The sequence below is a fragment of the Gopherus flavomarginatus genome, chromosome 14, assembly GCF_025201925.1.
Source record: "Gopherus flavomarginatus isolate rGopFla2 chromosome 14, rGopFla2.mat.asm, whole genome shotgun sequence".
NCBI classification, from domain to species: domain Eukaryota; kingdom Metazoa; phylum Chordata; order Testudines; family Testudinidae; genus Gopherus; species Gopherus flavomarginatus.
The window spans coordinates 20,716,437-20,730,224 of NC_066630.1; the positions used below are offsets into that span (position 1 = coordinate 20,716,437).

At 51.2% G+C, this 13,788-nt stretch overlaps 1 protein-coding gene across 4 annotated transcripts in view; it reads left to right on the top strand.

Moving 5' to 3' along the window:
• The window catches only part of CEP89 (centrosomal protein 89), a 129,382-nt gene that overhangs the window by 59,336 nt on the left and 56,258 nt on the right, over window positions 1-13,788 (top strand). For all 4 annotated transcript variants that reach the window (XM_050923068.1, XM_050923069.1, XM_050923070.1 and 1 more), the window contains one exon: window positions 862-1,003. In XM_050923068.1, coding sequence (XP_050779025.1) covers window positions 862-1,003 — 142 coding nt within the window. The remainder of the gene's footprint in view (window positions 1-861; window positions 1,004-13,788) is intronic.

Here is a 13,788-nt window from a genome sequence, read left to right on the forward strand (position 1 = left end):
AACACAACAGAACATGCAAAAATATGATCGGAATAATGTTATTTTGAAATGTATTTTTGAACCATCAGATAAAAAAAAAGTGTTGTAATTATTAGAATGCTGGATTACCCTTCTATTGCACGGTGTTGAGCATGAATTTCTAACTATCATGCATCACAGGATATTTCTTGGAATGATTATTTGTTATGATCACGTGCTCCATCAAATCAGGAAAGAATACAAAGTCGTCACAAGCCATTATGCTTGTGGTAACCCAAGCATCCTGAGCCAGTTCATATCTGAAAAAATATTTGATTATTTTTTAGGTCTTTGATAAAAGTAGATAAATTGTCAGATTGCATATGATGAGTTAATAAATAATAAACACTGGTAAATTATTCAGTGTTATGGAAGAGTTTATTGTTCCATACTGAACAAACTTCTTTTATATGATACCCATGAGATAAAACTATTTCAGTGAACAAGAATTTTTTAAAATATTTATCATTCCAGGAGCATCTTTTTATATCCATGTAGTATGTTAGAAAGTTTTCACTGTATTTGCTAGTCATTCAGATAGTTCAGTAGTACTCATTGCCTGAAACAAAACAGACAAAAATTAGAGGATATAGAGGTTTGGTCTTCCTGTAAACTGACAAAGATGATGTATGATTTTTTTTTTTAAATGTACTACGGTTAGATTATTGACCTTTTATATTTAAAATCATCTTGTTTCAGAATCTTTCCTTACATGTGATTTGACTCGTAAGACAGTACCGTTTAAAAGCTAATGTATGCACAAAAACAATGCTTTTAAATTGTTATATAGTAGTTTAGTGCTTAAAAATAAGATTTTCCTGTTTTTATCTTTATATTTTGTAGGAAATCACAGAAGAAAATATGTCTTCTGAAACAGCAGTTGGATGAAACAATGGAAAAGGAAGTGGCAGCTCATCAGTACTTAGCAAATCTTATTAGCTTGGCAGAGAATATAACTCAGGAACGTGACCATCTTATACATTTGGTAAATTATTTAGGGATATTTCAGGTTTCCTTGTTTTATTATGAAAAAAAGAAAAAACTAACATGAGGATTAATATTTCAAAATGTAATGGTTTATATCAGTTGTCACCAACCTGTCAATCGTGATGGACCGGTTGATCCTAGAGGCTCTGCCAATCTATCGCAATCTCCGGTGGTGCAGCAGGGCTGTGCTAAGGCAGGCTCCCTGCCTGCCCTGGTCATGCCGCTCTCGAAAGCAGCCAGCATGCCCCCGCAGCTCCAGGGAGGAGAGGTGTCCACACAGTCCTCTTGCCTGCGAGCCCCTCCCCCACTGCTCCTATTGACCTGGAATGGGGAACTGTGGCCAGTGGGTGCTGTTGAGGCAGTGACTGCAGAGCGGTGCAGTGCACGGAGCCATGTCCCCCCGCCCCTCTGGGCCAAAGGGGCATGTTGGCCCCTTCTGGGAGCAGCGTGGGGCTCGGGCAGGCAGGGAGTCTGAGATAAGTGAGCTGCCTGAGATAAGTGCTGCCTGGCAGGAGGCTGCACCCCAGCCCTGAGCCCCTTCCGGAGCCAGCACCCCACACCCCCTCCTGCAGCCCAACACTCTGCCCCAGCCCAGAGCTCCCTCCTGCACCCAAACTCCCTCCCACAGCTTTTACCCCTCACTCCCTCCTGCACCCCAACTCCCTGCCCCATGCTCAGCCCGGAGCCCCCTCCCACACTGCAAACTCCTTGGCCCCATCCCAGAGTCCACACCCCTCCTGAACCCCAACCGCAGCCTGGTGAAAGTGAGTGAGGGTGGGGGAAGAGTGGGCGACGGTAGGAGGGGGAAAATGGAGTGAGCGGAGCAGGGCCTCGGGGAAGGGGCGGGGTAGATCCTGAGTTGCCCTTAAATTAAAAAGTGATTTTAGGTGTAAAAAGGTTGGAGACCACTGTTTTAGGTGTGTAAACAGATTTGAGCACGTGGATAGAAAGAGCAAAAGAAGAGATTTTATAGATCAGTGTTTGAAAGCAACTGTAATAATCCCAGGGACCATGATTAGAAATAATATAACAGACTTAATTAGAGTGAGAGTAGGGGACTGTAACAGTGTACAGTTAGTCTGAGAGTGTTGAATTATCCCAGTCAAGGACTTGATGGGCCCAGTTTTGTAAACTGTGTGCATGGAGATGAACCCACAAAATGTGCATGCAACTGTGCACCTACTTTTCACATACAGCATAATTTCTGGACAGTTATGCATTTCACTAGCCATTTACTTTTAAAGTAGCAGAAATTTGTGCTCATTTGTATATGCTCAGTTTAGAAAAATCTAAACATTGGTGTTCATCCAAACCTCCTCTCTTCCCCCTCAATTGGATTTAGTGTGTTTTAACTCTGAGGCAGTGTTAAAGTATATTTTTGAACAAACTATCTGTGAAATGAATAAAAGCTAATGTGGCACTGTAGATGACCGGTGGCCAGGTGGCCTGTGTAGTCCTGCTCTGGGCAAGACCCTGAAAACACTGAAAACTTGATGAGCATTAGGACTCTAACGGTCATGGAGAGCTCCTGATGATTTTGGTCCTGAAAGTAAAGAACATAACATCAACCCAATAAAGAAAAGTAAAATGACAGTCATCCTAGCCGATTTTCTCAGTACAACAACTCCTTGTTACATAGATTTCCTAAGTCCTGAAAGAGATGATCAGAGATTAAAAGTAGTTGGCTCAAATTTAACTCAGGAAAAACAGGTGGTTAGCAGAAAGGGAAAAACACTATGGAACCTGTCAGTATTCTGAAGGCAGCACACCACAGATTATCTGGTGACAAGTCTCAGTGTCATGCTGGGTCTGTTTCTACTCCTGGATATAGAGATTGCCACAATGATAGGGAAATTAACCTGTCACCAGAGTTCTTAGAGATTGACTCTGTCCATTCACATTCATAGGATGTGTTGGCAGTGCAGCTCACATTGTTGCCTATCATTTTCACTTTGGCCAAGAAACTCTGCCCCCTCTATTCAGAAAGAGCCTAGCCACTTCGGAGCTAGATTACTGCAGCAATAAAACTGATACAGCCTCTGTCATTGCACAGACTAGATGTGATTTGCAGCAGTGCACCTGATATGCAATAAAGACTAATGTGACTACATCTAGGGGTGACCAGATGTCCTGATTTTATACGGACAGTGCCGATATTTGCGGCGTTTTCTTATATAGGCTCCTATTATCCCCACCCCCATCCCAATTTTTCCACACTTGCAGTCTGGTTACCCAAAATACATCATTCCTTTTGTTTTATTTAACTCCATTTACTTCACAACAGAATTAAGTTCTGATCGTACTCGAAAATGTTCTTTATGAATTGGAACCAAGATATTCTTTGACTACTTGCTCATGACCATTCCATGATGTGTTTGCTTGATGTATCCACTGTTGCTGAAGATTTTTCCCTTAGTGGTATCCGTTGGGCCGGCTCTAGTGCCCTCTGGAGTCATGTGCATATGCACCGGTGTAAGGGGTGCCACTGGCCCTGTATCCTCTCAGTTCCTTCTTACCGCCCATGACGGTTACTGGAATGATCCTTTTTGCGTGGCAAGGGTTCTTTAACAGTGGTTGGACTCTTCTCTGTTTGTAGTTATTGTAGTTAGTGTGTATAGTTCTTATTGTTAACAAATATAGTAGTGTGAATAATTAGCCCCTGTCATTGAGGGACTCTTTGCCCCAGAGTTCTCAGGGCTTCTTGCGGCAAACTTATGCCAGTGAGTGACCCACACACTAGCTGCTTAAAGTGTCTGTGGGAAACCCAAGTAAAGGACAAAGTGCCAGATCTGCAGGCACTTCAGACCTTGCACCAAAAAAGACCGAGACATTAGGCTGACGGCTTTCCTTATAGAGGCTGACAGCTCTCTGACCTCTCTCATAGCAGAGCTGCTCCAAATTGGTACTAAGCACTTTGACATCTAGGTGAAGTGCTTCCTCGGCACCATGTTCTTTCTGGCACCGTTCTCCATCTCTGGTGCCAAGGAAGAGGCACAAAAGCAGCGCACCAAGAGAGGGCGCTTGCTGGTGCAGAAGAGGGACAAGCCAGTGTGCTGGGCCATTCTGCCTCCCCTGAGCCAGAGATGGCACTGTCATCTCTGCCTAGAGCGTTGAGTCTAGTGCAAGATCCTCTACTGACCCTGAAAGCTGCTGCAGTGCCAGCAGTCCAGCGGTCCCCTTGGCCCTGGAGGCTTTCCAAGTGATGAATAACCTCTTCTCTCTTCCAATCCCATTGACTACAAGGGGGCACTTGCCAGCCCAAGCAACTGGAAGCGTTGGGCTCCTTCCCAGGCACTCCTGGCTCTCTCTAGGGTAAGCCTACCATGATCCTGGCAACACGGTCATGGACTCTTTGGCGTTCCTCATAATCCCGGAATCACGTGGAGACAGAAGTGGGTATGGATCCAGGATGGTCCCTGAGAAAAGACTCCTCTCCAGAGTCCGAAGTAGAATCTTTTGCTCCACCCAGGGCATATCACCAGTATCCAACCTACGTGCCACCGGACTTTGGTGCCAGTATCTGTCCAGCAGGTCTCTGGCTGATGCAGTGGCCATACCGTAACCCTCAGAGTTTCCCGCAATGTGGGACCCCTCCTCCCACTGCTCTTATTCATAGAGCTCTGCAAAATCTGCAGATATCAGCTTGATATCGGTGGATCATTTTTGCGGATCAGATGCAGATACAAATTTTGTATCTGTGCATAGCTCTATACGGTAGCTTTGGAGAAACAGACTATCACTCCTTCCTACTTGGCACCAGATCCCAGCTCTGGCACCTATCCCAGTGCCAACATCCAGGAGATTACTCCAGTGGTCAGGGTTGAAGTGGAAGAAGAGAAAGGAGCCCCTCCTCTGGTGCAATCCTCCTCCTCCTCTGACAAGGCTGTTGCATGGCCCAGTAGCCTGCTTCTGCAAGATTATTTCAGGTTCCATCAGGACCTTTTCAAACAGGTCATGGCAAACCTGGGTCTAGAGATAGAAGAGCTCAAAGAGTCAGCACACAGTTTCATTGACATCCTGGATGCCAGCACCCTCCAACATGGCCTTGCCCATCAGTGAGGCGATGATGGGAGCAGTCAAAGCCCTGTGGAAAACTCCTTCTCTGCCCTCCACCTCAAAGAGGGAAGAGAAAAAGTACTGTATACTGGCGAGTGGGTTTGAATACCTGTACTTGCAACACCCCATCCCCAAGGACCCTGATGGTCACTCTAGCAAATGAATGGGACAGGCAGAGCCAGTCAAGCGCTACCCTGAAACAAAGACGCAAACAGACTAGCTCTTTCAGAGGGAAAGTTTATTCAATGGGTAGCCTTCAGCTATGTATCTTCAACCAGCAGGCATTGCTGAGGAGATACAATTTTAATCTTTGGGACTCTGCATATAAATTTAAAGACTCACTGCCACATGAATTGAGGCAGGCGTTCACTGCCCTCCTGAAAGAGGGTAAGAATGTAGCCAGGACCTCCAATCAGGCAGTTCTGGGTGTGGCTCTGGGGAGTCAGGACAATGCCCTCAGCCATCACCATAAGGTGGTTCTTGGCTCCAGTCCTGCGAACTCCCAGAAGAGGTCCAATAATCTGTCCAGAACCTCCCCTTTGAAAGCTGCTCTTTTTTTGGAACAGACAGACATGAGGCTGGACGTCCTGAAGGACTCGAGGGCAACCCTGCACTCCTTAGGCCTTTATACCCCATCAGCTTCCAGGAAGCACTTCAGGCCCTAACAGCCTCCTTAGTTCTCTACACCTCAAAGACAGGAGCCCTACAAGAGAAAAGGGAGAGGTTACAAATGGCGCCAACCTCTCCTGTCCACGTCAGCCTCCCAGTGAGGGTCTCAGAGATACTTGGGTGGGCCCATGCATGCCTTTTGAAGGTGTGCCCAAGGGCACAGTACCTGTCACATCTCAAATTAGTCTCCCCTTTTATTTTCGGACTGTCTGTTGCTCTTCAGCCCTGCATGATGGTTCATAATGTCAGATCATTGGGCCCGGCACACAGTTACAGCCAGTTATACCCTGCAGTTTCTTTGCACCTCTCCCTCCCCATCCCTCTTCAGGGACCCTTCTCCTTGTCCAGAGGTGCAATCCCTCCTATGTGTGGGGGCTGTGGAGGAAATTCCTCAAGACTTGAGAGGGAAGGGATTCTACTCCCAGTATTTCCTAATCCTGAAGGCCAAAAAGGGGGCCTCTGGCCCATCTTGGACCTATGTTGCCTCAAAAGATATCTCAAGAAACTGAGGTTCCACATGATCTCCCTGGCCTCCATCATTCTCTTCCTGGATCCAGTAGACTGGTACGCTATCCTCGACTTAAAGGATGCTTATTTTCACATCTCTATCTTCCATGGCCACAGAAGATTTCTCAGGTTTGTAGTGGGTCAACACCGTTACCAATTCACTGTTTTACCCTTTGGCCTACTAGCAGCCCTTGGGCCTTCACGAACTGTATGGCGGTCATAGCAGCCTACCTCAGGCGACGGGGTAAGTCTACCTGTACCTCAACTGGCTGATCAAAGGCCACTCATAGGCCCAAGTGCAGAACAGCATCAGCACAGTCCAAGCTACCTTCAGAGCTCTGGGCATGCTGATAAATGAGCAAAAGTCAACTCTGGTCGTGGTTCAGAGAGTAGAATTGTTCAGGGCAGTTCTCGACTTGACCCAAGCCAGGGCCTTTCTGCTGGATGTCTGATTCTGGATCATGTCAAATCTGATATCCAAGATCACGGTCCACCCAATCACAAGTGCTCAGGTCTGTCTCAAGCTATTGGGACATATGGTGGCATGTACTTACATGGTACAGTGTACAAGTCTGTGCCTCAGGCCCCTCCAGATGTGGCTAGCATCAGTTTACTCCTCAAGCAGACTTCTACAAGTTAGACTCAGTACTCATGGTCCAGCCTCTGGTCCTTGCTTCCCTGGACTGGTAGAAAGACCCAAAATCATTAATGAAGGGAGTGTCGTTTATTGCCCCATAACTGTTAGTAGCCTTAGGCTCAGACACATTAGACCTAGGGTGGGGAGCCTACCTCAACAACCTCAAGACTCAGGGCCTCTGATCTCAAGAACTCTCCCTGCGCATCAACATCAGGGAACTTGTTTCAGAGTAGTAGCTATGTTAGTCTGTATCCGCAAAAAGAATAGGAGTACTTGTGGCACCTTAGAGACTAACGTACTTGGGTAGCCAAGTGTTTCTTCCTCAGATCTCAGGCAAAGTGGTGCAGGTCCTGACAGACAACACTTAATCCATGTTGCTTGCTCCTCTCCCCACTTCCCCTCACTGGCCTAGTCTTTGCTCAGCAAATAAGAATGCAAGGGTGTATCTGGTAGATCCAATAGCAGGGCTGGGAGCTTCTGCAGCACTTTTTCATTCCTGAAACAAACATGCTCAGGAAGCGGTGGGAGGAAGGAAGCTCTCAAACTTTATGCTTAGGGTGAAAGATGCTGCAGATTTCATCATGATCTGCCCCTCACCTTCATATGTCGACATGTAAAAAAAGGCCTTTTGCTTGTAAGGCGAGCCCTTTGTGACACCAGTCGATAGGAGGCTGCTCAGATGGGGAGAGTGATGCTGCCTCAGGCATATTCAGGGGATAAATTATCCTCACAGACAGCCAGCTTTGGATGTTTCAGGCTGCAAGAGCAGCACTTCAAAATAGACCACCTGTAATCTTTCCTGCTGCGAAGAAACAAATGTGTGTTATCACCACCACAAATATTGTTTAAGTTACACTTAAAACGTTCACAATTTTTTTCCAAGTCTCTAATTTTGTAGTGAATTAGCAGTACTCCAGTGTGGCCATTTATTTTGCCATTTAGTGCCACTAGTCTGTGGGAGTCTCTCTTTTGCCTACACTGTTTTTTTGCCTACACTGGGTCAGATCTGTAGGCTGTGATACAGAAACACTGATTCCTCTGTGAATGCCTGGATTTTACCAAATCTTCCCAGAGGGGGATTGCACTTTTCTTGTACCTTTTTCTAGAATACTTTTTGAGAAGCTGTGTCCCCTCAACTGCTGCCCTCAAGCAGCCATTTTGCAGCTGTATCTCCTTCTCTTCCAGCAGGTAAGTATTCATATCTCCTGTTATACTTTCACTTATACATTTCTGAGAGTACGGCAGAGTCTCGCAAGCTTGAATACCATCTGTGAATTTCATAGCAGTGATGTTTACTCTCACCAATCCTTACAGCAACACACTTGAAATCTCCTTCCAATTTAATCCTTTGTGTTTATTGTAACTATTTGTATAAGCCCTTCAGTGAACATAAACCCAAACCATTCTGAACAATTTGTAAGATTTGGCTGCCAAAATTTGTTTGTATAGCTCCATGCTGCTAACATCCAAACTTGTGTTTCTTCTTCGAGTGATTGCTGATATCCATTCCAGTTAGGTGTGCGCATGCCGCGTGCACATTCGTCGGAGAAACTTTTACCCTAGCAACCCTGGCGGGTCGGCTGGGCGCCCCCTGGAGTGGCGCCGCTATGGCGCCCAATATATACCCCAGCCGACCCGGCCACCCTTCAGTTCCTTCTTACCGCCCGTGTCGGTCGTTGGAACTGTGGAGCGCGGCTTTGCTGACCTCCACACTCCCTAGCAGCTCATAGTCTTCTTATCGTTGTTATACCGTAATTATAGTTAATTGTTGTATATATATAGTTAGTGTTAATAGTGTAGTTGTTAGTGATTGAGGGGATTGGGGTTCACCCCCTTCCTCGCACCCGGAGCCGGAGCTCATGCTCGGCTCATCGGGGTTCAAGCAGTGCTCGGCTTGTCACAAGCCTATGTCGGTTGGAGACCCCCACGACTCCTGCTTAAAGTGCGTCGGGGAGTCACACTTATCGGCTAAGTGCTCGATTTGCAAGTCTTTCAAGCCGAGAACCAAGAAGGAGCGGGACATTAAATTAAAACAGCTCCTTATGGAAGCGGCCCTGACACCTCCGCCCTCGACACCGAGCACAAGCCAGCCGATAAGCAAAGGCACCACCGCGGCACCGAGCGCTGCCACCAAGGACTCACGGCACCGGGCCCCGCCGGCGCCGAAACTGGCTCCGAGCCGCTCCCTCTCCCCGAGGTCGAAGACGGCGAAGGCGCAGGTCATCCCACCAGCATCCGCCTCGCAGCCAGAGCCTGCACCAAAGCCGGACTGCCCGGCACCGATACCTGCCGCGGCACCGACTAAGCCAGCACCGTCGACTCCGACCCCACGAGGGCCATCGAGCCCGGCACCTGGCGGCGTCCCGGTGCCTACCGTAGTAGAGCTTACTTCACCATCTACCCCGGAGACGTTTGCCGTGGGGAGGGATCTCATCGCGGTCACCGATGCACCACAACCCTTACTCCCGGCACCGCCGGCACGGGTACTGCATTCCATGGGCAAGCCGACCCTGACCAGACCAGCTTCGGTCAGCGTCACAGACCGGCACCGCTCCAGATCGCGGTCCCGCGGACGCTCCGCATCGAGGAGACGTTCACACTCTCTGCAGCGATCTCGGTCTCGGCACCAGTCAGACTCCCGGCACCGGCATTCACCTCGGCACCGTTCAGGCTCCTGGCACCGACCTTCACCTCGGTACCGCTCACGCTCCCGGCACCGGTCCGGCTCCCGACACTGATCGACATCTCGAGCGTCGACCCGGTACTCGCGGTACCGCTCCAGCTCACGGCACCGCACCGGGAACCACACCTCCAGGAGCAGGTCGAGACAGAGAGACTCGAGATCTCGGTCGACCTCCCGGCACCGACCTGGTCGCAGGTCCCGGTCTCGCTCTTGGCACCGCCACCAATACCGGCACCGGTCACCACAACCCAGAGGCGTAAGGTCGGTTGGGACTTCAGCTCCAACCTTAGCTGCTCCACCATGGCCGTCCAGAGGCACGTCGGCATCCTCCCAGGCGGGTAGCTACTACGACCGGGACCAGGATCCTGAAGTACCACTGGGAGTGTTCCAGGACCCCCACCCGCAGGACGTGGGATCCCAACAGTGGGGTTTTTGGACACCCTGGGCATACCATCAGGCCCAGGGTGGCCCCCTGCCCCAGACCCGTTCTGCTACCTCAGAACATCGGGTACCAGAGGCCACTGTTTCCCGCCCCCCCCACGGTTGAGTCGGAAGAACAACTGCCACCAGACTCCCTGGGTCAGTTGGAGCAGGAACCAGTCCAGGAGCAGGAGACCAACCAGGAGGCCCTCATCCCTGGAGTATCCTCCTCCTCCTCATCGCCAGATGAGGCCGTGGCCAGGTCTTCAGCTTCAGGGCCCCCACCGATAGAACTCAGGGCCCACCAGGAACTCCTCCACAGAGTGGCCCTTAACATCAACCTACCTGTGGAGGAGGTCCCAGAGAAGATCCAGTAGTGAGCATCCTCTCGGCGGACGCTCCTACCCGGGTAGCCCTCCCATTCATTAAAACTATCCAGACCACGGCCGATAACCTTTGGCAGTCTCCAGCCTCCATTCCACCGACGGCTAAGGGAGTTGAGAGAAAGTACATGGTACCCTCTCGGGGGTACGAGTACCTCTACGTCCACCCTCCTCCCTCTTCCCTAGTTGTCCAGTCTGTCAACGACAGGGAACGACATGGCCAGCAGGCACCGGCCCCCAAATCCAAGGAGGCTAGGCGGATGGATCTCCTGGGTCACAAGGTGTACTCAGCTGGGGCCTTGCAACTCCATGTAGCCAACCAACTGGCCCTATTGGGTCAATATAGCTACAACACATGGGCGGAGGTGGGTAAGTTCTCCGAGCTACTACCCCAGGACTCACGCCTGGAATTCAACGCGTTCCTGGAAGAGGGTAAGAAGGTGGCCAGGACCTCTCTACAGGCCTCCCTCGACGCGGCCGACTCAGCAGCCAGAACCTTGGCCTCGGGAATCACCATGAGGCGCATATCCTGGCTTCAGGCCTCCACCCTAGCCCCAGAACTGCAATATACCATCCAGGACTTACACTTTGATGGCAAAGGTTTGTTCTCGGACAAAACGGATTCCAGACTTCAAAACCTGAAGGACAATTGAGTCATCATACGCTCGCTGGGGATGCATACCCCTGCGACCCAGAGTAGACCCTTCAGGCCCCAAGCACGCCGACCATACTTCCCACCCCGCCAGAGACAGGACTTTAGTAGATGGCGTGGCCAGGGGGGCCGCAGACGCCAGTCCAGCTCCCAGGGAGGCCAAAACCAAGGGCCCTCCAAGGCACCACCGGGCCCCAAGTCCGGCTTTTGAAGGTGCGCCCGGGGACGGCGTACCAGCCTCAGGACAGGATCCTTCCCCCACCTTCTCCAACCGCCTCTCCCACTTCCTCCCGGCGTGGTCCCAGTTAACATCAGACCGTTGGGTGCTGCGCACAGTGAAGCAAGGATACCACCTACAGCTTGCTTCCTCACCCCCTTCCCGCCCCCCCTTCCCAGTCCCTCTTCAGGGACCCCTCTCACGAGCAAACCCTCCGACAGGAGGTCCAGTCTCTCCTCGCAGCAGGAGCTATAGAGGAGGTACCTCTAAACGAGAGAGGAAAGGGGTTTTACTCCCAATATTTTCTGATTCCCAAGTCAAAGGGAGGTCTCAGACCCATCCTAGACCTGCGGGGCCTCAACAAATGGATGCTCAAGTTGAAGTTCCGCATGGTCTCCCTGGGAACTATTATCCCATCCCTGGATCCTGGAGACTGGTATGCCGCCTCGACATGAAGGATGCATACTTCCATATTGCCATATTTCCACCGCACAGGAAGTACCTTCGCTTCACGGTCAGACATCAGCACTTCCAATTCGCAGTCCTACCCTTCGGCCTCTCCACGGCCCCGAGGGTGTTTACCAAGTGCATGGCCATCGTGGCCGCCCACCTCCGTCGACGGCAGATCCACGTGTTTCCGTACCTCGACGACTGGCTCCTTAAGGGGTCCTCCCAGTCGCAGGTGCGGCAGCATGTCGAGGTGGTTATGGACCTCTTCTCCCAGTTAGGCCTGCTTCTCAACGCCGAGAAATCCACCCTGGTCCCCACGCAGAGGTTGGACTTCATAGGCACGACCCTGGACTCTACTCAAGCCAGGGCTTACCTACCTCAACCCCGCTTCCAGACGATCGTCTCCATCATACGGAGCTTGCAGGCCTCCACAATCACCGCAGCTCGCACCTGTCTCGCACTACTGGGGCATATGGCCGCATGTACCTATGTGACAAAGTATGCCAGGCTCCGAATGAGACCCTTCCAAACGTGGCTTCATTCGGTATTCCGCCCGGGCAAGGACCACCTAGACGTATTGGTGACAGTCCCCTCCGGCCCCCTCCGCTCCCTCGACTGGTGGCTGACCCCATCCCTAGTATGCGCAGGGATGCCGTTCCACCCACAGACACCGTCGATGACTCTAACAACTGATGCATCATCCCTGGATTGGGGAGCCCACCTAGGGCACCTGCGTACCCAGGGCCTCTGGTCGTCTCAAGAGTTGTCACTCCACATAAATGTCCGGGAGTTGAGGGCTGTCCGCCTCACCTGCCAGGCGTTCCAACAACACCTGCACGGCCATTGTGTTTCCGTATTCACGCACAACACAACGGCCATGTACTACATCAACAAACGGGGGAACCCGTTCGTCTCCCCTATGTCAGGAAGCCATTCGACTCTGGGACTTCTGCGTAGCCCAGTCGATAGACCTTGTGGCATCCTTCCTCCCAGGGGTCAGGAACGCGCTGGCAGACAGGCTCAGCCGATCCTTCCTATGTCACGAATGGTCGATCAGACCGGATGTCATCCATTCCCTCTTCCAGAAGTGGGGGTTTCCCCGCATAGACCTGTTCGCGACCAGGTCCGACAGGAAGCGCCAGGAGTTTTGCTCCTTTCAGGGTCTCTCTCCCGGGTCAATCTCGGACACATTCCTCCTGCCATGGAGTCACCACCTGCTGTATGCCTTCCCTCCATTTCCTCTGGTGCACAAAGTGGTGTTGAAACACCGCAGGGACAAAGCGCGTCTAATCCTGATCGCACCTGCGTGGCCCAGACAGCATTGGTTCACCGCTTTGCTGGATCTGTCTGTGGACCCTCCCATCCCCCTCACTCTCCACCCAGACCTGATCACACAGAATCACGGCAGGCTCCGTCACCTGGACCTACGAGCCCTTCACCTCACGGCGTGGCTCCTGCATGGCTGAACGCAGCGGAGTTGAACTGCTCCGCACCAGTTCAACATGTCCTCCTTAGCAGCAGGAAGCCTTCCACCTGCTCGACATATATGGCCAAGTGGAAGCACTTCTCTTGCTGGTGTGCGACTCGGGGTGTAACCCCTTTGGAGGCTCCGATTCCCACGGTCCTAGACTACCTCTGGTACCTTAAGCAGCAGGGCCTAGCGACATCCTCCCTGAAGGTACACTTAGCGGCCATATCTACCTTCCGACCAGGAGAAGGTGGCCGCTCCGTATTCTCCCACCCCTTGGTCGCGCGATTCGTTAAAGGCCTGGAGCGTCTCTACCCCCCCCCCCCCCGTACGCCGCCCTGCTCCTACCTGGGACCTTAACTTGGTCCTAAACAGGCTCATGCTTCCACCATTTGAGCCACTGGCTACTTGCTCGCTCCTGTACCTGTCATGGAAGACGGCTTTCCTGGTTGCCATTACATCGGCCAGGCGAGTCTCCGAGCTGAGAGCTCTCACAGTGGACCCGCCCTACACCGTTTTCCATAAAGACAAGGTACAGCTGCGTCCCCACCCGGCGTTCCTCCCTAAGGTTGTGTCTGCCTTCCATACCAACCAGGACATCTTCCTCCTGGTCTTCTTCCTGAAGCCCCACTCTTCTCGGA